At 41.4% G+C, this 24,681-nt stretch overlaps 1 protein-coding gene across 3 annotated transcripts in view; it reads left to right on the forward strand.

The window, feature by feature from the left end:
* FUBP3 (far upstream element binding protein 3) overlaps window positions 1-24,681 on the forward strand; it is a 59,105-nt gene that overhangs the window by 11,736 nt on the left and 22,688 nt on the right. For 2 of the 3 annotated variants that reach the window (XM_049896992.1, XM_049896994.1), the window contains exons 2-6: window positions 1,172-1,277; window positions 18,866-18,899; window positions 21,368-21,417; window positions 21,826-21,897; window positions 23,178-23,235. In XM_049896992.1, the coding sequence (XP_049752949.1) occupies window positions 1,172-1,277; window positions 18,866-18,899; window positions 21,368-21,417; window positions 21,826-21,897; window positions 23,178-23,235 (320 nt within the window). The remainder of the gene's footprint in view (window positions 1-1,171; window positions 1,278-18,865; window positions 18,900-21,367; window positions 21,418-21,825; window positions 21,898-23,177; window positions 23,236-24,681) is intronic. The other variant, XM_049896993.1, reaches the window with a different exon arrangement.

Consider the following 24,681-nt stretch of genomic DNA (forward strand, 5'->3'; position numbering starts at 1 on the left):
GTATACAAAGATCTTCATCCAGGGTATCCTGTTACACTTTCCAAAATTATGAAGCAAGTGGTGCTCTACCCTGGGGATCTTATGCAAAGGGAAAAGAGATTTGCCCAACATCATAAAACTAATAAATGGAAAGGACAACACTTGGCCCCAGGATGTCTGACATTTAAATCCTGAGAGTTTAATTTTCAGTATCAAAACTATTTGTTTAAGGTAATTTATCTTTATGCTGGTCCCAGAAGGCCTCAGACTTCTGGGCACGTTTGGTAGCTTGGGAGAACTACCACTAAAGACTTTGCTGTGTCAGACAGCTGTGCCAGCTGCCTCTTAACCCACCCTACTTGTTAAACGTTACTAAGGAACTGACATCAAGAGGAGCTGCTGTAAATACTCTTTTGGCTAAATGAAAGAGTTAATTTATTATAAACATCACATTTCCTATGAGAACGAAGTAGATAAATAAGTTCTACTTTTTACGTTCACATACATAGATAGCATTTGTTCCTGGGAAAATCTTTAATGGCTGTGTTCTGTTCTTTGATAATAAATATTAAAGTTGAAATACCTTTCAGATCATCTCAATTCTGAAATAGTCTAGGCAGATGGCATCCCCATGTTGATTGGACACTTCCAATGAAGAGCAGCTTAGTGTTTTATATCCCTATAGATTGTATCATTGCTGTGTTGGTTGGACACTTCCAATGAAGAGCAGCTTAGTGTTTTATATCCCTATAGATTGTATCATTGGTTTATAGATGTTAAAGCTAATAGGATAGACATATTCCTAAAGAATGGTCGTATCTGAGCAAAACAGTGCCTCTTAAATATTCTTGGGGAATTTGTTTCTTAGGAGAACCCTGTGATAAAAGCCTTTTGAACAAAGTTCTTCACATTGTTGGCCTGCTTTTTTTTTTGTCTTAAAATGTGGCATACCTATACCTTAAATGATAACTTTAAAATACAAATTTGCTTGTAGAAAACACATTTTTTGAATTGTTTTATTCCTTAAGACTCATGAAGACCAAAAGAAAAATTAATAGTGAAAAGCATTTGTCCTATCAGAACATTGCCTTACATTAATCTAGGTCAGGGGAGAAATAGGAGAACAGTCTCTCTCCCTCAAAGAGAGCCATGATTTGTTACTGATTTCTTTAAAATCTGATTCTCTCTGTAGATTGCTGCTAAAATTGATTCAATTCCTCACTTGAATAATTCCACACCTCTGGTGGACCCCTCAGTGTATGGATATGGAGTACAAAAACGGCCCTTGGATGATGGAGGTAAGTTGCTGTAAAGTGTCTTTGCCTTCTGGGTAATAGCACACCTGCCAGTTAAGTTTGAATCTGTGTCAGCCATTTCCTGAATGGCTCTTTCAAACGTCACACTCTGGTTGAGAGGAAATATTTAGGATGATTTTTCTCAGCAGTTCTCTGGCATTCGAGTTCTTACTTGCCTTGATAATACAGGAATCTTTTCAGCTGGACTCTGAGGTAAAGGCTTGGCCTTGGAGCATCAGCTTTGAAGTAATTTAAGATTCAAGAATTTGGTTTGATTTAGCCCTTTGTTCTTCCAGTGTGCGTGTGGGAATTGAGCTCCAAAGAAAAGCTAGGATTTGATGTGTGCCTCTGAGGAACCTGTGGCTACATCTTGACTCTAAAGAAAGGAGAGGGGAGATGGTGTCCTTTCTGCAGTCTGCCTGCCAGGTTTTTCACCATTCCCATTTATGACAGGCTCTTTCTAGAAGTATCTGTTTCTCTTTCATTCATTCATTGATTATTTTGTTGGTTGGTTTTTATACTTTACCCTATCCCCAGAAGAATTCGAGACCACTTACGAGTGCCCGTTACCAGCCTCTTTTGGCAGTTATCAGATGTGTTTCTGTGGAGAGCTAAGAATTTCCTTTGTCATGTTTTGTCTCCTGCAGAGTATAACTATAAAAGGGATTCTGAAACACGTTGAACTGCACATGTGTCTGCGTGTACTAGTCAGGTGGCTGAGTCAGTGTCATCTCCGTCATTCTTGCTGTTGGTCTGCAGGCACATCCAAGCGTGTACATACATTTGTGGTGTATTAAGTTGAAAAAAAATCGAAGTGCAGAGCAATACATATTGTGTCATCTCCTTTTCCAAGAAGAGTACATGTTTTTATGCGCATAGAAAAATAATTTGGTGTGACTGTGATTTCTCTGGTCCCTTTGGGAATTCTAAAAGAGGAGATCTCTGTTGTTTTTAGATGTGGGCCTTTTCGAAATAATTGTGTAGACTTGCACTGTGAGGATTTTAAGGGGACAGAACTCATTTTGGGAATAAAAGTTCTTTTATTTAAAAAACTGATCATACAGAAAATCCACCCCAGGGCTGTCGGAGCTAAGGTGACAATTTAAACTGCTTCTCCAAAATGGTACCCTTTGATCTTTTTATATTTGACTAGTGTTAGTGTTTTCTTAGACCAAATGTCACTGATTACATTACCTGCATTTTTGCCTTCATGAAAGCTATACTACAAAGTAACCTTTTTACCTTTTCAGGGAAGTAATGCTTTGGGTCCTCTTAGGAGACATCAATGTAAAAATAAAAATACATTGTTTGGCTCTGAGCACATATCATATTAATGGACAATATCTCTCTCTGGCCCACTGTTACCAGAAATGTAGATCAATGCATTTCACAACTCCCAGCCTTATTTCTAGCCACAGCGCCCTTTGCTTAAGGAACACCTAGAATATTTGCAGATGAAACCCTCTGGCCTTTTGCAGATTTTTCTTCCATAAGTTTTTGCACACACATTTGAGGGAAATTAGTAAAAAACTGAACTTATTGATAAAGAGATCTGGGGAGTAGGCAGATATTAGCTGACTCAGTCAGGATCACCCAGTTAAGTCACCAGTAATTCAGAATGTCACCTGAAACACTGGAGACCCCAGTTCATTATTATGTTGTGTATTTTTACCTCTTTTTTGATAATCATAGTTTTTTACATGATTGAATTGTGTCTCCCATAAAAAAGTTGTGTCCCCTGCAGTTTTACTGGGCCATGAGTCCCAGTAATGTATAATTGTCCACCATTTTGTCATCTGACATGATTTTCCTATGTGTTGTAAATCCTGCCCCTATGATATTAATGAGGGGGATGGTCAGCAGCTGTGTTGATAAGGCAGGACTCAATCTACAGGGATAGAATTGTGTCTTGAGCTGGTTTCTTTTGGGATATAAAAGAAAAGAGCAGAGAGACGGGGGACCTCATACCACCAAGAAAGCAATGCTGGAAGCAGAGTGTGCCCTTTGGATCTGGGGTCCCTGCACAGAGAAGCTCCTAGTCCAGGGGAAGATTGATGAGAACGACCTTTCTACAGAGCCATCAGAGAGAGAAAACCTTCCCCTGGAGCCAATGCCCTGAATTTGGACTTTTAGCTTACTTTACTGTGAGGAAATAAATTTTTCTTTGTTAAAGCATTCCACTTGTGGTATTTCTGTTACAGAAGCAGTAGATAACTAAGACAGGGACTAAGTCCTTGTAAACAGAAAATACATGTTTCCTCTTTTTCTTTCTTCTAAATATTAAGTGTGCTTGTAGAAAAAAAAGGAGACTTGGTAGCGCAGTGACTAAACACTCAGCTGCTAACTAAGAGGTCACTGGTTCAAACCCACCAGCTGCTCCTCAGGGGAAAGATGTGGCAGTCTGCTTCTGTAAAGTTTACAGCCTTGGAAACCCTATGGGGCAGTTCTTCTCTGTCCTATAAGGTCACTAGGACTCAGAATCAACTTGACATCAATGAGTTTGGTTTTTTGGTTTCATAGTAGGAAAGAACTGAGAATGAATCTTTCTGTATCAGGACAGATCTCTGGTCATCTGTGGGTGCTTGGGTCTTATATAACAACAGACTATTTGAAGAACAAGAAATTGTCTTCAGGTTTCTAACATTATGCAATACAGTTTGATTAAAATTAGCTCTCTCTTCTGTGAAGCACCATTTAAATAACAGATTTACACTCACTGTTTTTTTCCAGAATGGTTTCCACATGTAGAATTTGCAATTTACTGTTGAGCTTAGGGAGAGGCCTGTAAGTTTGGGGCCTCCCACAACCTTGTTTTGTCACTTGCCTTCTGATGGGGATAGGGTAACAGGGCCAGATCTGTTCTCTTGAATAAATATGTGAATAAACGGATCCTGTCAAGGGAAGCAATGTTCATGTTTACCTGACAGCTTTCTAAGGGTCACAGTCTTGCTGTTTGTGCAATAAAAGTTTAGAAAAGTAGATATAGAATAACAAGCAGGAGTTCTGGCACTTTTTTCTTAACTGTGAAGACTTCCAAAGCTTTGCAGTCATGTTGTTGTTAGATACCATCAAGTCGATTCAAACTCACAGTGACCCGTGTGACAGAGTGGAACTGCCCCATAGGATTTTCTTGGCTGTAATCTTTACGGAAGCAGATCGTCGCTGGGTGAATTTGAACTGCCAACCTTCCAGTTAGCAGCTGACTGCTTAACTATTGTGCCACCAGGGCTCCTTTTTTGCGGTCACAGATGAGGTGTTTTTGTTGGTTTGGTTTAGGTTTTTGACAGCAGCTCACTGGATCGCTTCTTTAGCAATATGAGCTTTCTAACTTTCCTGTGAAGCAGGGTTCTTTAACCTTTAGGAGGTTAAAGTTAGTCCCTTAGAACTTTCCAGAAGCATTATTCACATCTGTTTAAAAATACTTCAACTCTTAAGCCAACCAGAAAGAACCATAACACGGGCTTATTCAGGACATTGAGATTTGCAACCATCGTATGTATTGAAGGATTAAAAAATGTGCTAAGCGGCAAAACAAGGGAAAGATTTGTTCCTGCTGTAGAAAGGATTTTGGTCAGTTGTGTTCCAAGGAGTGGTGATTTAAGCTGTCAGATTGCTGGTTCCTGAGCCTGATTTGAAACCCAGCAAGAGGGATTTAGAGCTCAGCTTTCAAAGCCCAAAGGAGCCCTGGTGGCGCAGTGGTTAAGCACACAGCTGCTAACTGAAAGATCGGTGATTCGAACCCACCAGCCGTTCTGGGGGAGAAGATTTGGCAGTCGGCTTCCATGAAGATTTACAGCCTTGGAAACCCTGTGGGGCAGTTCTGCTCTGTCCTGTAGGGTTGCTATGGGTCAAGATGGATTCGACAGCAATGGAGTTTTTTGTTTTTTTCTCAAAGCCCGCCTCAGTGCCCTTATCTGGGAAGAGCAGTCATTCTACTGCCCTCCACCACCCCACCCCGCTTCAGATCAGGTAATTGTAACTATTAACATCTTTAGTCTCAGCATCCACACTTTCCAACAGTCTTTGAGGTGTACGCTTGGCAGCCTGTCAATTCAGGAATCTCTCCTACTGGTCTTGGCCTTGGCACCTTTTCCATCTGGTACTTTCTTCGTGCTACAGCAGGAGCTTCTTCCCCGGAGCCAGTCTGCCCTATTCCATTCCTGGCCTCTAAGACCTTGGCATTTTCCTGTTAACCAGGGAGGGCTGAACTTCCTAACCTGCTTGTCACTTGTCACCTACCTGCCCTTCTGGTCTCGTTCCTCCTCTCCCCCATGTTCTGTACTCTCTGCAACAGCCAGTCATCTGTTGTTTCTCTTCACTCTTCCAGAGCATATCCCTGTCCCAGCTGTTTACCTGGCCAACTCCTACTCAGGTGGCAGACGTGTTAAAACTTCCTCCTGGAACTCTGTCCTCATCCTCATCTTTGGACTTTCTGTAGTTTGCCTCCCTTGCCACAAAGCCGCTTTTTCTTCTCTCTTCTCTCGCTCCCTGCCCACCCCCCGCCATTTCCCCCCTTTCCCACACACCACCTCACCAGTGAACAATAAATCACATTCTCCTCTGCACTTCTGAAGCAGTTCATTTGTCTTCTCAGGGCATGTGTGATCTTCATTCTTCGGTAGTTACCCAGGGTACTTCGTGTACCTCTCCTGCTAGATTCACCATGCTACAATCATAGGGGCGATTTCTTTATTTCCCTACATATAGTGAATGAATAATCTCTTGATGTTTAAGCTCTCCTTCTTGGTATTCTACAGCTGGCTTGTATAAAATGTGACAAATAAGCTTCGAATTTAAGAGAATCTTATTAGCTAAGTTATTTAGAAATGTGAACTTAAATTTAATTGGGGGTTGGCAAGCTTTCTCTCAAAGGACTAGATATTAAGTGTTTTAGGCTTGTCTGCCATAGGGCCTCTATCCCACCTACTTAGCTCTGGTTTGGGACCTCAAAAGCAGCCATAGACGGTAATATATAAATGAATGGGCATGGCTGTGTTCCTGTATTGTTTTATTTACGAAAATGGGCTGCTGGCCCTCAGGCCTAGTTTACCAACCCCTGATTTAATCATTCTCTTCTTACAATTAGCTGTAACACATTCTTAATCTTCAGGTAGGGATGTGTACAGAGGGTACCCCCCACATACCCCCAATTTCCTTAAACAAATCTCCCTATTCTCAGGTTCTAATTGCCCCAACTGCTTGGGGAAAAAAAAAAAGTGATTTCCAATGTTTTACCTAGAGCTGGGTGACAGATCAGTGAGTCACTTCTCATCTTCCTGTCTGCATTTCTAGTGAATAAGGAAAGCATCCTCTGTGGTCTTTTGCCCTTCGCCCTGAAGACATTTAGGTAGTCATGCCCCTTGACCTTTTTTTTTTTCAACTGTCACATATAAGTTTATATACACCTTACTCCGTACTCCCACTTGCTCTCCCCATAATGAGTCAGCCCTTCCAGTCTCTTGTGACAATTTTGCCAGCTTCCAACTCTCTCTATCCTTCCATCCCCGCTTTAGACAGGAGATGCCAACACAGTCTCAGGTGTCCACCTGATACAAATAGCTCACTCTTCATCAGCATCTCTCTGCTACCCACTGTCCAGTCCCTTTCATGTCTGATGAGTTGTCTTCGGGAATGGTTCCTGTCCTTGGCCAACAGAAGGTTTGGGGACCATGACCGCCAGGATTCCTCTAGTCTCAGTCAGACCATTAAGTATGGTCTTTTTGTGAGAATTTGGGGTCTGCATCCCACTGTTCTCCTGCTCCCTCAGGGGTTCTCTGTTGTGCTCCCTATCAGGGCAGTCATCGGTTGTGGCCGGGCACCAACTAGTTCTTCTGGTCTCAGAATGATGTAGGTCTCTGGTTCATGTGGCCCTTTCTTTCTCTTGGGCTCTTAGTTATCGTGTGACCTTGGTGTTCTTCATTCTTCTTTGAGCCAGGTAGGTTGAGACCAATTGATGCATCTTAGATGGCCACTTGTTAGCATTTAAGACCCCAGATGCCACATTTCAAAGTGGGATGCAGAATGTTTTCATAATAGAATTATTTTGCCAATTAGAAGTCCCCTTAAACCCTGGTCCCCAAACCCCCGCCCTTGCTCCGCTGACCTTTGAAGCATTCAGTTTATCCCAGAAACTTCTTTGCTTTTGGTCCAGTCCAGTTGAGCTGACCTTCCATGTATTGAGTGTTGTCCTTCCCTTCACCTAAAGCAGTTCTTATCTACTAACTAATCAGTAGAAAACCCTCTCCCACCCTCCCTCCCTCCCCACCTCGTAACCACAAAAGTATGTGTTCTTCTCAGTTTATACTATTTCTCAAGATCTTATAATAGTGGTCTTATACAATATTTGTCCTTTTGCCTCTGACTAATTTCGCTCAGCATAATGCCTTCCAGGTTCCTCCATGTTATGAAATGTTTCACAGATTCGTCACTATTCTTTATCGATGCGTAGTATTCCGTTGTGTGAATATACCACAATTTATTTAACCATTCATCCGTTGATGGACACCTTGGTTGCTTCCAGCTTTTTGCTATTGTAAACAGAGCTGCAATAAACATGGGTGTGCATATATCTGTTTGTGTGAAGGCTCTTATTTCTCTAGGGTATGTTCCGAGGAGTGGGATTTCTGGTTGTATGGTAGTTCTATTTCTAACTGTTTAAGATAACGCCAGATAGATTTCCAAAGTGGTTGTACCATTTTACATTCCCACCCCCTTGACCTTTTTATAATTGGACCAAACAGGCCTCACTCATTCTTGAGGGCTCTCTCTGCTCTCTATATAGGGAATGGCACTGGGACTAGAAGGCTGATAAATACAGCACTATTCAGCCATTGGGTTGAAGGAAGGCAGCACAGGGGACTTTGAAGGTATGCCTGCATTGTCTTTTTTCCCAAAGACAACTTTTGATTGTTATATAGCACCATACATTTTAGTTTTGTTTTATCTTGAGTATATCCTTGTAGGGTGAAGAAAGAAGCCTTCTTAGGTATACTGTCCAATGAATTACTTGCAAGGAAGACCACAATAGAATGTTTATATGGTCCCTTCCAAGTGTTGTTTCAGCACATGTGACACAGAGCAAAGAGGAGGAGGAAAACGGGAGGGGAGTGAGGAGGACAGTTAAAAAAAAAACCTCCTGGCAAGGGGCAAAGAAGGGGTGAGAGGTGCCAACGGTAGACAGTGATGAGGATCGAGATTCTTGCTGCCTGTAAGTACCAGTCTCCATTTTGGAAAGAGAAAAGTGATGCTCAGAGTTGTTAAATGCTTTCCTGAATGAAGGATGCTGCAGGGATGAAAAGCCAAGACCAAAACCCAGCTCCTGCGGGTTGGTGGGGTAGGGGGACAGTTTGCCTTTTACGAAGTAGGTAAAATGAATCAGGGACGTCGAGCAGTGATCTTCAAGCCCGGGTACGTGAAGACTTCACGGGGGTTAGGTCGGCATGAATAGGCTTAAAGGAATCAATTTTCAGCACTTCAGCTTCCGAACGTCCTCTTCCCTAAATCTGGTCTTCCCGAGAAGTGGGCCTGTGCTAGACATTTTGCCCCTCTCTTCTCTGTGCTCCTTTTTACATTTTCCTTCTTTCGTTTGTGGTGATACATCACCTGGAATGGTAGAATCCTCAAACAGAAGAGCTGGTCAAGAATTCTGGGTGGAAAATCGCAAGATAGCAAAGCATAGAGAGCTTTGCTAAGAAATATTGAGAGGATCAGGGTCTAATTTTATGTAGATAACAACTGATGGCAAAAGCTTCATGCCTCTCTCCCTCCGTCCTTCTATTCATCCACTTGGGAATTAGAATTCAGAAGTGAGGTGGTAGTCATGGGAATGCATACTAACACGTACACGTGAGTTGAAAAAAGGAAGTATGATTTTTTTCTTGGCAAAATATAATCTGATTGGTTTGACAGTTGCCTTAGCAAAGTAGGTTGAATAGTGAACATTTTCCATAAAAACGAATGAGCAAAATCTGCTACATCAGTGTTTCAGTGAAAAATAATTGAAGCTCATGTGCAGTATCTGTCACATTCTTTGCAAGTTTTAAACCTGTGGGGCTGGAGGCGGGAATTAGATGTCAAGTTAAAAGGGGATTCATAGTTTTTCAAAATTCTTTCCAGGAACATATGAACTAAAGGGGCTGTCTACTGTGGCTGGGCACCTGAATTCCCTAAGCAACTTTTAAAAACACATCTTGATGGTACAGCCACTGTAGAAAACAATTCGGCAGCGTCCTATAAAACTAAACATGCATTTACCGTACGGCCCAAAATTGCACTCCTGGGCATTTACCCCCAAAGAAATGGAAACTTGGTTTCACACAAAAACTTGTCCATGAATTGTCATAGTAACTTTATTCATAATAGCCTCAAACTGGAAATTGCCTTTATGTCCTTCAACAGGTGGTTAAATGGTGGTACATCCAAACAATGGAATCCTGTTGTTGTTAGATGCCGTCGAGTTGGTTCCGACTCATAGTGACCCTCTATACAGCAGAACAAAACACTGCCCGATCTTGCACCATGTTCACAATCGTTGTTATGCTTGAGCCCATTGTTGGCAGCCACTGTGTCAGTCCATCTCATGGAGGGTCATCTTCTTTTCTGCTGACCTTGTACTTTAGCAGGCATGATGTCATTCTCCAGGGACTGATCCCTCCTGACAACATGTCCAAAGTATGTAAGACACAGTCTTGCTGTCCTTGCTTCTAAGGAGCATTCTGGTTTGTACTTCCTCCAAGACAGACTTGTTTGTTATTTTGGCAGTCCATGGTATATTCAGTATTCTTTGCCAGCTCCACAATTCAAAGGCATCAATTCTTCAGTCTTCTTTATTCATTGTCCAGCTTTCCCATTCATATGATGCAATTGAAAATACCATGGTTTGGGTCAGGTACACCGTAGTCTTCAAGGTGACATCCTTGCTTTTCAACACTTTAAAGAGGCCCTTTGCAGCAGATTTGCCCAATGCAATGTATCTTTTGGTAGTTTTTTTTTTTTTTTAATTTTTATTGTGCTTTAAGTGAAAGTTTACAAATCAAGTCAGTCTCTCACACAAAAACCCATATACACCTTGTTACACACTCCCAATTACTCTCCCCCTAATGATACAACCCGCTCCCTCCCTCCACTCTCTCTTTTTGTATCCATTTCACCAGCTTCTAACCCCCTCTACCCTCTCATCTCCCCTCCAGGCAGGAGATGCCAACCTAGTCTCAAGTGTCCACCTGATCCAAGAAGCTCACTCCTCACCAGCATCCCTCTCCAACCCATTGTCCAGTCCAATCCATGTCTGAAGAGTTGGCTTTGGGAATGGTTCCTGTCCTGGGGCAACAGAAGGTCTGGGGCCATGACCACTGGGGTCCTTCTAGTCTCAGTCAGACCATTAAGTCTGGTCTTTTTATGAGAATTTGGGGCCTGCATCCGACTGCTCTCCTGCTCCCTCAGGGGTTCTGTGTTGTGTTCCCTGTCAGGGCAGTCATCAGTTATAGCTGGGCACCATCTAGTTCTTCTGGTCTCAGGACGATGTAGTCTCTGGTTCATGTGGCCCTTTCTGTCTCTTGGGCTCGTAATCGCCTTGTGTCCTTGGTGTTCTTCATTCTCCTTTGATCCAGGTGGGTTGAGACCAATTGATGCATCATAGATGGCTGCTTGTGTTATTTTAGATGGCTGCTTGCTAGCATTTAAGACCCCAAATGCTTCTCTTCAAAGTGAGATGCAGAATGTTTTCTTAAGAGATTTTATTATGCCAATTGACTTAGATGTCCCCTGAAACCACGGTCCCCAGACCCCTGCCCCTACTTCACTGGCCTTTGAAGCATTCAGTTTATTCAGGAAACCTCTTTGCTTTTGGTTTAGTCCAGTTGTGCTGACCTCCCTTGTGTGTTGTATTTCCCTTCACCTAAAGTAGTTCTTATCTACTATCTAATTAGTGAATGTCCCTCTCCCATCCTCCTTCCCTCCCCCGTCTCATAACCACAAAAGCATGTTTTCTTCTCAGTTGTAACTATTTCTCAAGTTCTTGTAATAGTGGTCTTATACATAATTTGTCCTTTTGCAACTGACTAATTTCACTGCCTTTTGATTTCTTGACTGCTGCTTCCATGGGTGTTGATTGTGAATCCAAGGAAAATGAAATCCTTGACAACTTCAATCTTTCCTCTGTTTATCATGATGTTGCTTATTGGCCCAGTTGTGAGGATTTTTGTTTTCTTTATGTTGAGGTTTAACCCATACTGAAGGCTGTGGTCTTTGATCTTCATCAACAAGTGCTTCATGTCCTTTTCACTTTTTCAGCAAGCACAGTTGTGTCATCTGCATATCTCAGGTTGTTAATGAGTCTTCCTCCAATCCTAATGCCCTGTTCTTCTTCATAGAGTCCAGCTTCTCAGATTGTTTGCTCAACATACAGATTGAGTAGGTATGGTGAAAGGATACAACTCTGACACACACCTTTCCTGACTTGAGACCATGCAGCATCCCCTTGTTGTCTAAATAACTGTGTCTTGATGTATGTACAGTTTTCTCATGAGCACAATTAAGTGTTCTGGAGTTCCCATTCTTCGCAGTGTTATCCATAATTTGTTATGATCCACATAGTCAAATGCTTTTGCATAGTCAGTAAAACACAGGTAAACATCCTGCTGGTATTCTCTGCCTTCAGCCAGGATCCATCTGACATCAGCAGTGATATCCCTGGTTCCACATCCTCTTCTGAATCCAGCGTGAATTTCTGCCAGTTCCCTGTCGATATACTGCTGCAGCTGCTTTTGAATGATCTTCAACAAAATTTTGCTTGTGTGTGATGTTAATGATATTGTTCTATAATTTCCACATTCGGTTGGATCACCTTTCTTGGGAATAGGCATCAGTATGGACCTCTTCCAGTCAGTTGGCCGGGTAGGTGTCTTCCAGATTTCTTGGCATAGATGAGTGAGCACTTTCAGCGCTGCATCTATTTGTTGAAACATCTCAATTGATATTCCATGAATTCCTGGAGCCTTGTTTTTCACCAGTGCCTTCAGTGCAGCTTGGACTTCTTCCTTCATTACCATCGGCTCCTGATCATATGCTACCTCTTGAAATGGTTGAACATCGACCAATTCTTTTTTGGTATAATGACTCTGTATATTCCTTCCATCTTCTTTTGATGCTTCCTGCATTATTTAATATTTTCCCCATAGAATCCTTCACTATTGCAACTTGAGGCTTGAATTTTTTCTTCAGTTATTTCAGCTTGAGAAATGCTGAGCGTTTTCCTCCCTTATGGTTTTCTATCTCCAGCTCATTGCACAGGTCATTATAGTACTTTACTTTGTCTTCTTGAGCCACCCTTTGAAATCTTCTGTTTAGCTCTTTTACTTGATCATTCTTCCTTTTGCTTTAGCTGTTCGATGTTCAAGAGCAAGTTTCAGAGTCTCCTTTGACATCTTTGAATCTTCTATTTAGCTCTTTTACTTGATCATTCTTCCTTTTGCTTTAGCTGTTCGACGTTCAAGAGCAAGTTTCAGAGTCTGCTTTGACATCCATCTTGGTCTTTTCTTTCTTTCCCGTCTTTAATGACCTCTTACTTTCTTCACGTATGATGTCATTTCACAACTCATCTGGTCATTGGTCATTAGTGTTCAATGCGTCAAATCTATTTTTGAGACGGTCTCTAAATTCAGGTGGGATATACTCAAGGTTGTACTTTGGCTCTCATGGACTTGTTCTGATTTTCTTCAGTTTCAATTTGAACTTGCATATGAGTAATTGATAGTCTGTTCCACAGTCGGCCCCTGGCCTTGTTCTGACTGATGATATTGAGCTTTTCTATCATCTCTTTCCACAGATGTAGTTGACTTGATTCCTGTGTATCCCATCTGGTGAGGTCCATGTAGTCATCGTTCATGTTGGTGAAAAAAGGCATTTGCAACGAAGAAGTCATTGGTCTTGCAAAATTCTATCATGTGATCTCTGGCATGGTTTCTATCGCCAATGCCATATTTTCCAACTACCAAGCCTTCTTTGTTTCCAGCTTTCACATTCCAGTCACCAGTAATTATCAATGCATCCTGATTGCATGTTCAGTCAATTTCAGATTGCAGAAGCTGGTAGAAATCTTCAATTTCTTCATCTTGGTTGGTGTGTAAATTTGAATAATAGTCGTATTTACTGATCTTCGTTGTAGACTTGTGGGTATTATCCTATTACTGACAGCGTTGTACTTCAGGATAGATCTTGAAATGTTCTCTTTGGTGATGAATGCAACATCATTCCTCTTCAAGTTGTCATTCCTGGCATAGTAGACCATATGATTGTTTGATTCAGAATGGCCATTACCAGTCCATTTCAACTCACTAATGCTTAGGATATTGATGTTTATGTGTTCCATTTCATTTTTGACAATGTCCTGTTTTCCTAGATTCGTACTTCATACATTCCACGTCTCGATTATTAATGGATGTTTGCGGCTGTTTCTTCTCATTTTGAGTCATGCCACATCAGCAAACAAAGGTCCCGAAAGCTTGACTCCATCCATGTCATTAAGGTCAATTCTACTTTGAGGAGGCAGCTCTTCCCCAATCGTCTTTTGAGTGCCTTCCAACCCGCGGGGCGCATCTTCCGGCGCTTGTACCAGGCAGTGTTCTGCTGCTATTCATAAGGTTTTCAGTGGCTAATTCTTTTCAGAAGTAGACTGCTGGGTCCTTTTTCCTAGTCTGTCTTAGTCTGGAAGCTCAGCTGAAACCTGTCCTCCATGGGTGACCTTACCGGTACCTGAATACCAGTGGCAAAGCTTCCAGCATCACAGCAACATGCAAGCCCCCACAATATGACAAACTGACAGTTTTTTGTTTTTGTTTGTTTCACTCAACATGATTCCCTGGAGATTCATCCAGTGTTGAGTGTATCCATAGTTTGCTTCTTTTATTGCTGAGTAGTAAGAAACAAACTATGGATACACTCAACTTTGGTTGAATCTCCAGAGAAATATACCAAGTGAAAAAAACTCAATCCCCAAAGGTTACATTCTGTATAATTCCATTTATATAACATTTTTAAAATGGAGACCAGATTAGTGGTTGCCAGGAATTAGGGATGGGAGGTATGGAAATCTCTGTTTAGAATAAGAAAGGATCATAGCTAGAAGGGACCCTGGAGCTTAACTTCCTTACCACATAGATGAGGAAACTAAAGTCTGAGAAATAAGTGACTTGACCAAGGACAAATAAGTGACAGAAGGAAGACTCAAACCCATATTTCTGTCTCATATATCAGAAAAGTGTAGTACTTGAAAATGTAAACTCCAAAGTCAAATAGATCAGGGTCTGAATCCCAGCTCTGTCAGTTGTTAGCTGTGTGACTTTGGGCAGATTGTTTAACCTCTCTGAGCCTCTGTTTTCCTCACGTTTAAAATGGAAATAATAATACTTATTTCATATATTCTCATAAAAAATTATTTTCAAGCTTTTAAAAATACCTCTCACAGTGTGAGAAATACTCTCATTTCCATCAGACTTAGTACACATGTATTAAACACATAAATACATAACTGAAATAAAAAATTTATGAAACACATGCCGTTCCTATATGTGGTACATCCTATTTTTTATCTCATTTTTTAGTAAAGCTGGTCATGACCTCCTAAATTGATTTCATGACCACTAGATTAAATGAAAATAATGCATGTAAAGTTCTTACTGCTATAATATCGTAAAGTATTTTTACTCTTAATGTTACTCCAGGAGTACTCCTTGCATCAGGCCTTGGATAGGCGTTTGAACTGGGGAGTGGGTTTCTTCACACATCAGCATCCGTGGGGACTAGGTTAGGTTGCTCCTGATGGGGGGTTTAGCTTAATGTTTTCCCTGCTAGATGCCAGGCTCCTTGAGGGCAAAGACTGCCTTGCTCACCATTTTATCCCCAGATCCTGGCACAGTTCCCAGCATGTGGAAGGCACCGATTTGTGGGATGAATGACCCAAAGAATTAATATTGCAGAATTAAACAATGATAGTGTTGAAACTCCCAAAATAAAGGGCAGGGAAGCATGAATGAGTACAGAGCTTACGTGGGCACCGTGTCTGTGCACTGTTCTGAGGGCTCAGGTGTAATTGCACCTTTCTCATCAGTAAAAGGGACTGGGAACAACAGCACTGTCCCTCGGGCTTTCAGGACTGAGTTAATGTAGTTAAGGCCCCTATTGTTAGCGAGTGTTATTCTTTTCCATTCAAAAGCACATTAGACTGCAAGTGAGAATGACATTATTGAGATCAACTTGAATTCGCTCTCACTTTTAAAAAAAAATTATTTGCAAAATTGGTGACAGATTATTTACCCAGGGCCTTTAAAGCTGAACTCCACATACTAGTGTTTAGTGGCCCTGGGGCGAGAGTTTCGGCCTTCAAACACAGGAAGCCTTTGTATTGTTTCTGGGAGAAAAACTTCTTAAAAATGCTTTGAAAACTGTAGAAATCCCTACAGATAACTGAGCATTACTCCCCTTAGCCAGGGTTTGGAAAGGCATTGGTCAGAGTCAAAAGAGACAGAATCCAAGGAAGAGGCTTGAGGGAGAAATGTTTTCAAAATCTGAGGAGGAAGGTTTGATTTATCTATTTCTGGTTGCCAGCCTTTATAACAAACTGCGGGCATTTTCCATACTGACCAGTTCGCTTACCTGCCCCTGGTCTACTCTTCTGTGTGCAGTGCTCTGCGCACCGTTGGTGTGCTGTTGTGGGAAGCAGTTGGTGCTTTTGTAGCTTGGACTTTTGCGGGGGAGCAGTTTTACCATTAAAATAGATGATGTTATAAAGTTGGGTGTATTTCCTGGTAATATTTTCTTGGCATTTCTTTTGGGGGAGAAAAATGAAGACTTCTTTGTCTCCTCACTAGCGGGAAAAAATGTGTGGCTGCCTTATTTTTTAAAAGATCATTATTGAATTTGGCAGAGTATAACTTTTCAGAAAGAATTTCTTATATTGTGGGATGAACATTTTCTATGGGAAGCTCATTTTTCCCTAACCCAGGCAGCTTGCTATTCTATAGTGTGCAAGACAATGAAATGAAAACTCTGGGTGTGTGGGTGCACGCACATGTGCCAGAATCCAGCTAAGGTGAGCTTTGGAAGCAAGATGAAGCGTTGTCAGCCAGCATGCACCATCCACAGGAAATAGGGCTGATTTTATTCAGTATTTTTCCTTTTTGGTAGTAAAATGGCTGTAGTTACCATTAAATTGACCATGATAGGTGTTCCCGTATGCCTCCCTAGTTTGACCCCTCTCCACCATGAAGACTAGGGAAAGGTCCCCTGTTCCCAGAGTTGGACATTTTCAGTTTGCTGTATGAGTGCCCAGTGCCCACTTATCTAACTGCTGGTTCTCATTTTTAGGCACCAAATGGGAATGTTTCCGAAAGGAATGAAACTTTCAATCATGCATTTCAGCCTTGGGCTACATCCTCTCGCATGGAGGAGGGAGATGATTTGTCCTTCTTAAGAGTCCGCCAACTCAGAGCTGAATCTGGATTTGAATTTGATTTCATTCTTTGGTGGTGTGGCTCTCAGCAGTCCATCTATTTGTGGGATGATGGTGCATGCACTTTTATTTTCGATCCTTGTAAGCACCTCCTTTGTCAGCGGAGCAGTTGGCTGTCAGAAATGATACCATGTGTGCAGCACCTGTGACGTGTACTTTGCGAACAAAAGGAATTTCCATTTTTGTGATGAACACAAAATTTTGAGTAGTTTTTGAACAGGAGCCTTGTGAATGTTGTCGTGAATCTCGTGACGTTCTTTGTGGTAGCATTGTCTTTATTCTGTTTCTCTGGCTTTTCTGACTGAAGCAGAAATATTTGACGATCATCAGCCTTTTGACATCTCTTACAAACACACAGTGGACCAGGAGCTGAGGTCCAAGCACATTGCCCTATTTGGGGAATAGGTGCCTTTCCTTTGTGTTCTCATCATTACAAGACATTTTCTCTGTTTCCCGTGTATTCTTTATCCACTAAGAGAGGGATTTGGACAGTAACCAGGAAAGCTAAGTTTGTCCCTTACATGGGAAAAAAACATTCTACCAAATGAGAAGACACTCTGCCATTGACATCCTCTTTTGAGTAAGTTTTTTCATACCCTCTGCCTTAGGTGGTAGACATTTCCTCTCACTTCCTTTGGGGGCTGAGTGTATAATGAGGATTCCTTTCCTCAGCTGGTAATTGTCCAGCTTTCGTGTGGAATGGAACACTTGAAGACTACCTATCCCAAGCAAGAACATTTGTTATGTTCAAACTGGATATGCAAAAAGAAAATTTTAAGAGTCAGTAAAAAAAAATTCTCTTATCCCTGAGATAAGCAGATTAATAAGTGTGTAGTGTCAATATTTTGGCTGCAGACCATTATCTTCCTATTGATCCAGAAGAAATATGGTATTGACTCAGTAGCTTCGTTTACTTTTTGCTAACACTATTCCTCTATGCTTTTTCTTTTCCTTTTAAAATGTCATGATCTGATTTCTCTTCCCTTGTCCTTTCCTGACCAACTACTGTCCAGTCAAAGGATGACAAGGTTAAGTTTAAACAGAAAGACTAGCATTGGAATCTTACATTTCAGATGTCAAGTCATTTCTCTCTTTGTCTTGAAGTTGATGTAATTTGTCCTTTCCTGCTAACCTCAAATCTGTCCTTATAATAAATTTCCCCAAAGATAAATTTGTGAATACTCTTTTCAGTATATTGTAAGGTTCATTCCTTCGCCTTGTAATGTGTCTGGTTTTATACCCTTCCTTGTCTGCTGACTATATTTCTTGGGCTGCATTTTCCAAAAGAGAAACACCACGGAATCCTTTTTGCTGATGACTGGCGAAGGAGACACTCATCAATAGCTGAAAGAGGAGAAACTGGAACAAAAAGCATAGCTAAAGTGGTTTTGAGGAAATGTGATTACAGAGTTGGTTTTAGTAATAAGAGGCTGTTTGGCACTGTTGTCTCTGTGAAACGGGCTTGAAAGGTAGTTGCTCACTCTTAGTGCTCACTGCATAAGGCCTGCTCTGGTGGGTGAGGTCAGTGAAGAGGCCCAGGGAGGGAGGAGGCCAGATCCTCTCCTTGAGATACTTATTCTCCTGCAGGGGGCGAGGGGTGGACGGAGGGATGTTCCCTCCCCCGTGGCTAGCAGGGACATATGTTGTCTGTTCTTAGTGACTACAGCTGCCATGGGGCAGTCCTTAACAATGCTTCCGAGGAGGTTAAATCTTCTAATTTGTTTTAAAAAAGAGAAAGAAGGAATCCTCTCTGTCTTCACATTGAGTTTGGATGGAGAGCAGGAGGGAGGTAGGAAGTTAGAGGGATTTAGGCGAGCAGGATTTTCTCCCAGGCCTCTCAGCATGTGGACACACAGATCAATTTCTTATCCTGCGTTCAGCTGGACACTGGGTTAGAGACTGTGTTGATCAAGACGTCCCCTCCTGTTTCATATCATGTAACGCATTCATTTCAGCCACTGAGCCTAAATTACTGTTTGCTTTCTTTTCTGTCTTTTTTTTCCCCCTGAAATGGTAAGAACTCGTGTAAGGATGAAGTTAGTTTGTCCGTGCTAATGCTTTGATTTTTCTTTTCTCTTTGCCACAGTAGGTAACCAGTTAGGGGCCTTGGTACATCAAAGGTAAGCAGTGGGTTATGTTTTATTATTTATTGATCATTTCTAATTGTTTATTGATCCACCATCTGTACTAGAGTGTTAGAAAGTCAGAGGTTGAGAGTGTGAAAAACCGTGGGCTATATTTCTTTAAGACCCAAGTTTTTTGCTATCCCTTTCCAAGGCAGTATGAGCTCAAGGAATAAACTAATGGAAGGTCTTAAAAATCAGCCATTATCACATGTAAACTTAAAAGACTTTCGGAATGTTGGAGTTGCTCTTTCTACGGACATACATGTAATTTAAAAGGAGAAAATTTGAACCCCTTGGTTTTATGATTTTCCCAGTATTTTATGAATCCTTAGCTCTTCATTTGAAAAAAACGAAGAAGTCTTGGAGAAGTGTCTGAGTTGTTGGGCTTTTCCAAGATGTTTTTGGTACTTAAGGAGTGTGGGTAGATGGCTGGTGCATGGGTCTTGGAGGCCAGAAGCCAGGTTCCACCCCCTACTGTAGCAATAGGGACGTGCCAGAGAACCTTGGGAAAGTTCTCAATTGATTCTTCCCTGTCTCAATTTCCGTTCCCAGCCTTCTGTTAAACATTTCGGATTTGGGAAGCTATAAAGACCTCTGAGCTTTAAAAAGTCTATAACGTAGGAAATTTGTGATAACAATGTTGTCCTTCAAAAAGGATAAGATATACAGGAAGCTCTTTATGCCAGAGCTTCTGTTCTGTAATGGATGAAATCTCGTGCTATGTATCCTGTATTGTAACATATTATCCTTAACTCTCACTACCAGTGATACAATTAATGTCTCTTGTGTTCTACATAAATGTTGGTGGAAAAGGGGTCAAGAAATCACCAGGCATTAATTAACCAAGAGGTTTATCCTGGTTTTTTTGTTGTTGTTGTTTGTTTTCTTTGTGTTGTTTTTGGGAGTTTTTTGTTGTTTTTTTTTTTTTTTTAATGAATTAATTTAAACTTGAGGTTATTGTTAGTATCAAAAAATGCTAACTTCCCTCTAAGGCCATAATTAGTTGGGATTTTACTTTCCGAAATGTTTGTACTTTGTGTATTAGACAAGTTTCAGACTTGCATTTATAATAGAGCCTTGTCTTCTCATGAAGCCCAAAGCAATTCATCTTGGTATTTCTTCCTCAAAGAGAGTCTGCTAAAGTTGTTTCCGAGGCCCGAGTTTTGTGTCCTTTTCTATTGCTGTAGCGTTGAACCCCTTCTAGTAAATGCCTCAGTAACATTTTCTGAGAGTAGGCGGCTTGTGCTACACATGATGTGAGCAGCAACCTTGTGGCTGCTCAGGAGCACGAACATACAGGAACGCTGCTATCCTGCACAGCAGTGTAAGGAGACACATTCCAACAGCGACCCAGTGTCTGTTTCAGGATATATCAGGCAAGCCAAGGTTTGGCATTACTGTCCACAGTGTTACTAATTAGGACATCTGAAATTACCTGATTCTAGAGTGAATGTGTGTATCTCAAGAGGGAGAGAAAATTCCTGCACATATGTAAACCTGAGGATGTAAACTCCACAAGGAGAATAGTCTCTGTTTGCTCCCATCAAAATGAGACAGTGGCAAGTGCTATTTATGTTATTGCATTTCTTCTAAGTGCTGCACTTGCCTTAAAAATACGTTCCATGACGGGTAAAAATCCAGCTGTGTGAGAGAAGTTTAAAAATGCCTGCCTTTTTTTTTTTTTTTTTTAACTACTTGCATTTAGCATCCTTCTAAGGTAAATGTTTAGATTTAATTGCTTTCTGTGGTGTTGGGCAAATTGGATATTGTCCACAATACACTGTATGGGAAATTTGAAGGTTTGTTTGAAAGAGCCAGTACAGTGGTTGTTAAAATAAATAAATAAATAAATAAAGGCACATAATGGATGGGATAGCATTTAACAGAAGTACCTTGCAGAGTAAGTGAGGTAATTATTCTATCCTGGTCAACACTGATTAGGCCACCGTTGGATACTGGTTCCATTTGGGGCATCTCACCTTAACAGACAGATAAATTAGAGGGAGGCCAGAAAGCAATAAAAAGACCAGAAAACAAGGAATGTTGAAGAAAAGTTGAATCTCTCTTCATCTGGAGAGGCTACTGCAATAGAACTCTAAACATCTCCAAAAGCCCCCAAGGATCTTTTAAGTGCCCTGGGATTAATGACTCATTGATTAGAAAGGACCTAACAAGGAATAAATTAAGCAGCGTTGAGATTAGCTATATGAAAAAAAAGGTACTCATTAGAGTTGATGGTTTAATGAAAAACTAGAGGAGATAGGAAGGCTCGATTTTTCCAAGGTCTGATTGACCAAGGGATTCATTATATGACACTTTTTTCTGGGTGCCTTTGGATTTGTTAGCCAAGTTGGTATTATTTAAGTCTTTATCTTCCAGTATTGCCAAATGGAAAGTTTAGGAAGCTAAAATGGGTGCAAATCTCTTTATTTATTTATTCCCAAAATGTTCTGTGTTTTTAGGGCAGTAATAACAGAAGAATTCAAAGTGCCTGATAAAATGGTTGGATTTAGTAAGTATCCACATGATCCATTTTTCCCTAATCCCGGTCTGTTGTTTTGTGTAAAGTTGTTTCACTGTAAGTGCCGCCTGTGGTGGAGTGCTCTTCAGTCCGCGCTCCCGAGGGCCCGAAGCACTGCTGTAGTGCCTGCAGGCTGAGGCAGAGACCAGAGCTCTGGGGCACAGATCCCCCGGCCCCTCCCCGTTTAGCCAGAGTACCTTATATCTGTCTGCTGTGTTTCACATAAAGTTTCTGTTGCTTTAACGCCTAAAGAGTTGAGATGGGCTCACCGAGGCCAATTTGATTTGTAATGCCGTGAGCCAAGTGTAAATGTTTGCTGAATTCATTCATTCATTCATTCATGCATGGTCGAATATGGAATGAAGGGTGCATTTTCTGACCTTTTTCGATTTGTTTCAGTTATCGGCAGGGGAGGTGAGCAGATTTCACGGATTCAAGCAGAATCTGGTTGCAAAATTCAGATTGCTTCAGGTAAGGGCTTTTTTCATACATCTCAGTTTAGTAGAAATCTGGATTTTGCAAAATTTTCACATTCAGAATCTTTGCTTGTTGGTTAAAAGTTTAGGGGCTTGGGTAAGTATATGCAACTGCTGGTTTCCTTGCACTTCTGGGGCTGGATTCCCAGGTGAGAAACAGAAAACCCAGAGCAGAAGCAGGCCCAGAGACAAGGCCTCCCATCTGGCTTCACAGGTAGATCCTCCCACAGTTCTGTGGCCAGCCGTGGCCCCTTCCCAAGCCCCTGCTACTCTAGGACCTCTGTTTTCTGCACCAGAATGTTACACAGACGTAGTAGGGTCTGCAGGAGTCCTGTGGCTTTGGGGTAACTGCTGGGGACTGCACACTGGCTTCCCCTGGATTAGATCATCCCTTCTCTTTGTAGACAGGGGCCAGCTGGAGGGGCGCCGGCTGAATTAGAATGAGTTAAACACATTTTAGGCCCTTTCTCACTTGGGCTCATTTTTACCATGCAGATACGGATTGAAGAACAATTTTCATTTTATTTGAAGTTTTATCATCTAATTTGAGTTTAACCTCTTTCCATAGTGGTGGAGGAGGGTGTTTGGAGGACATTTGACTAAAGGAATGTTTGTTATTTAAAAAGATAAATATTACAGTGTCTTGAAGGCAAGTAATTGCTATTAGCTATTTCCCTTTTTGTTTTTTTTTTTTTTTTTTTTGAGGAAGAATTATAAGAAGCCTTTTTTGTTTGTTTTTGGAACAAAGTAAAGCATAATGTGTGGTGTTGGAACATGAGATTTTTCTCTCTTGTAAAATGGTCCACTTAGCTGTCACTGATCTCTTGGGATATTTATGCAGTAACTGGTAATAATCCTGACGTGCGTATCATTAAATTCTTTACTAGTGTGCTTCAGCTATTTGGAAACAAATGAACATTAAACTGTTCTACATATGGAGAAATTAAAGAGTATCATGGTAAAGTGACTCACAGTTATCACCACACAAGTCGGTCAGAAATGATACTGAGACTGGAAATTAGGACCAACTCATAGACCTCTGCTGTCCTCCCAGCTTCCGCTGCTGGACATGTTTCTACTTTGAGAATCTGTTGTAGAGCTACCAGCTTATGAGTCTCTCTACAAATGGAAGCAGACTGTCTTTTTCTGGGAGACTGGGCTTCTGTGGGACTGGTTTAGAAACCAGCGACAGAGAGACAGTCTGTACACAGAGGCAAAGGTACACAGTTGCCTGATGCCCACCAACACACCTCATCTTCTTGATTCTTCTTATAGAGAGTTCTGGGATTCCAGAGAGGCCCTGTGTACTTACCGGAACCCCAGAAAGTATTGAGTAAGTTTATTTTATTTACTTTTTCTTTTACTCTTCTTCCTCCTTCCCCAAGTGGGGAGAAATGGAAGGGCAAAGCTGTTAAACACTGTTGATCTGTGCTGCAGTCCTGACCACAAAAGCAGGTGCTTACATATAAGAAGATCTGGGAGGTTGCCTCGCCAGGGGAGTTTTTCTGTTACCTTAAACATACAGGATACCACTTTTTTTTTTTTTCCAAGTCCTACAAAATTTCTCATAGCTGCTGTCACATCTCCTTCATAAACCAGGTTCTCAAGAGTGTACATTCACCCCATCTGAATGCTCTAATCAACTTACCTTCTTTCTTGTTAACACCTCCTTTACCTGAGCAGGTCTGAATTAGTAAGCCTATCACTTTGTAAACCATTAAGTTTGCTAGTACCAGGTCTTTTGCCTGGGCTGATTCCTCTGCCGTTCTCTGATATTTGTGAACCAAATGAATTTGATTCTGCATGGCTGCCGCTCCACTCCAGAGGGCCAAACGGACTGGCCAGAAAGGTGTCTTGACTTTTGGGGTCTTTGCAACAGCCTTTAAGACTGGCATTGCTTTCCTACCATGGTACACACACACTCAGAGACTTGTACCAGATGCAGGCCTCATAAATCCAAGAACCTCCTGGGGAAAAGAGATATACTAACTTAGAACCTGCTTGCTTTCCTTTTCCAATCTATTGAGTAGTGTTGCATTTAGGGACGGGGTGCTAAGATTATGTCTGGCTCAATAGGTAGGGCTGTTTTATTGTTTCATTTCCCAGGGAGCCTAGATGAGTTTGAATTCTCTTGTTCTCCTGTAACATTGCAACCAGTGAACCAGAATAAATATCACTGGCAGGTGTGCATTATAGGTCAAGCTGGATGGTTTTGCTGGAGTCAAGACATTTTTCTTCCAACACAGGTTAATCTAGTACACAAGCAAAATATTAAAAAGCTGCTGTAACTAAGAAGATACCTGAGGCTGATTCTGTACACAAAGGGCTGAAGACTACAAAAGGCAACATCTATTTCCTACCTTCTCTTTCTTACTCTTCTGACCATTCCTACTTCGTGTTCTACCCAAGGAGTTGAGGCAATAGGATTATAACATCAAGAGTAACAGTTCCGTTTTCCTCAGTGAGCAGTACAGTCAGCCTGTTTAGTGGCTGAATTCTTCTCTATTAGAGGAAAAACCAAAAATGGATTGTGTATGGTAATTTGAAAAATAAATAATATAAATAACGGCCAGGGAAGATTCTGGTGCAGAAAAGGAAATTGGGCCAACAAATGACATTGGTAGACTGGATTGTACTATTTAAGCGTTGCAGTCTCTGTCCCCATCCCTCCCCCCGCCAAAAAACACAAAAGCCATTTTGAAATAGTATTCCTCATGAAATACAGGGCCATGAATTTGCTGACACGAAAGGCACAAAGCAGACATATATGAATATACAG

The sequence above is a fragment of the Elephas maximus genome, chromosome 9 (genome assembly GCF_024166365.1).
Source record: "Elephas maximus indicus isolate mEleMax1 chromosome 9, mEleMax1 primary haplotype, whole genome shotgun sequence".
Classification (NCBI taxonomy): domain Eukaryota; kingdom Metazoa; phylum Chordata; class Mammalia; order Proboscidea; family Elephantidae; genus Elephas; species Elephas maximus.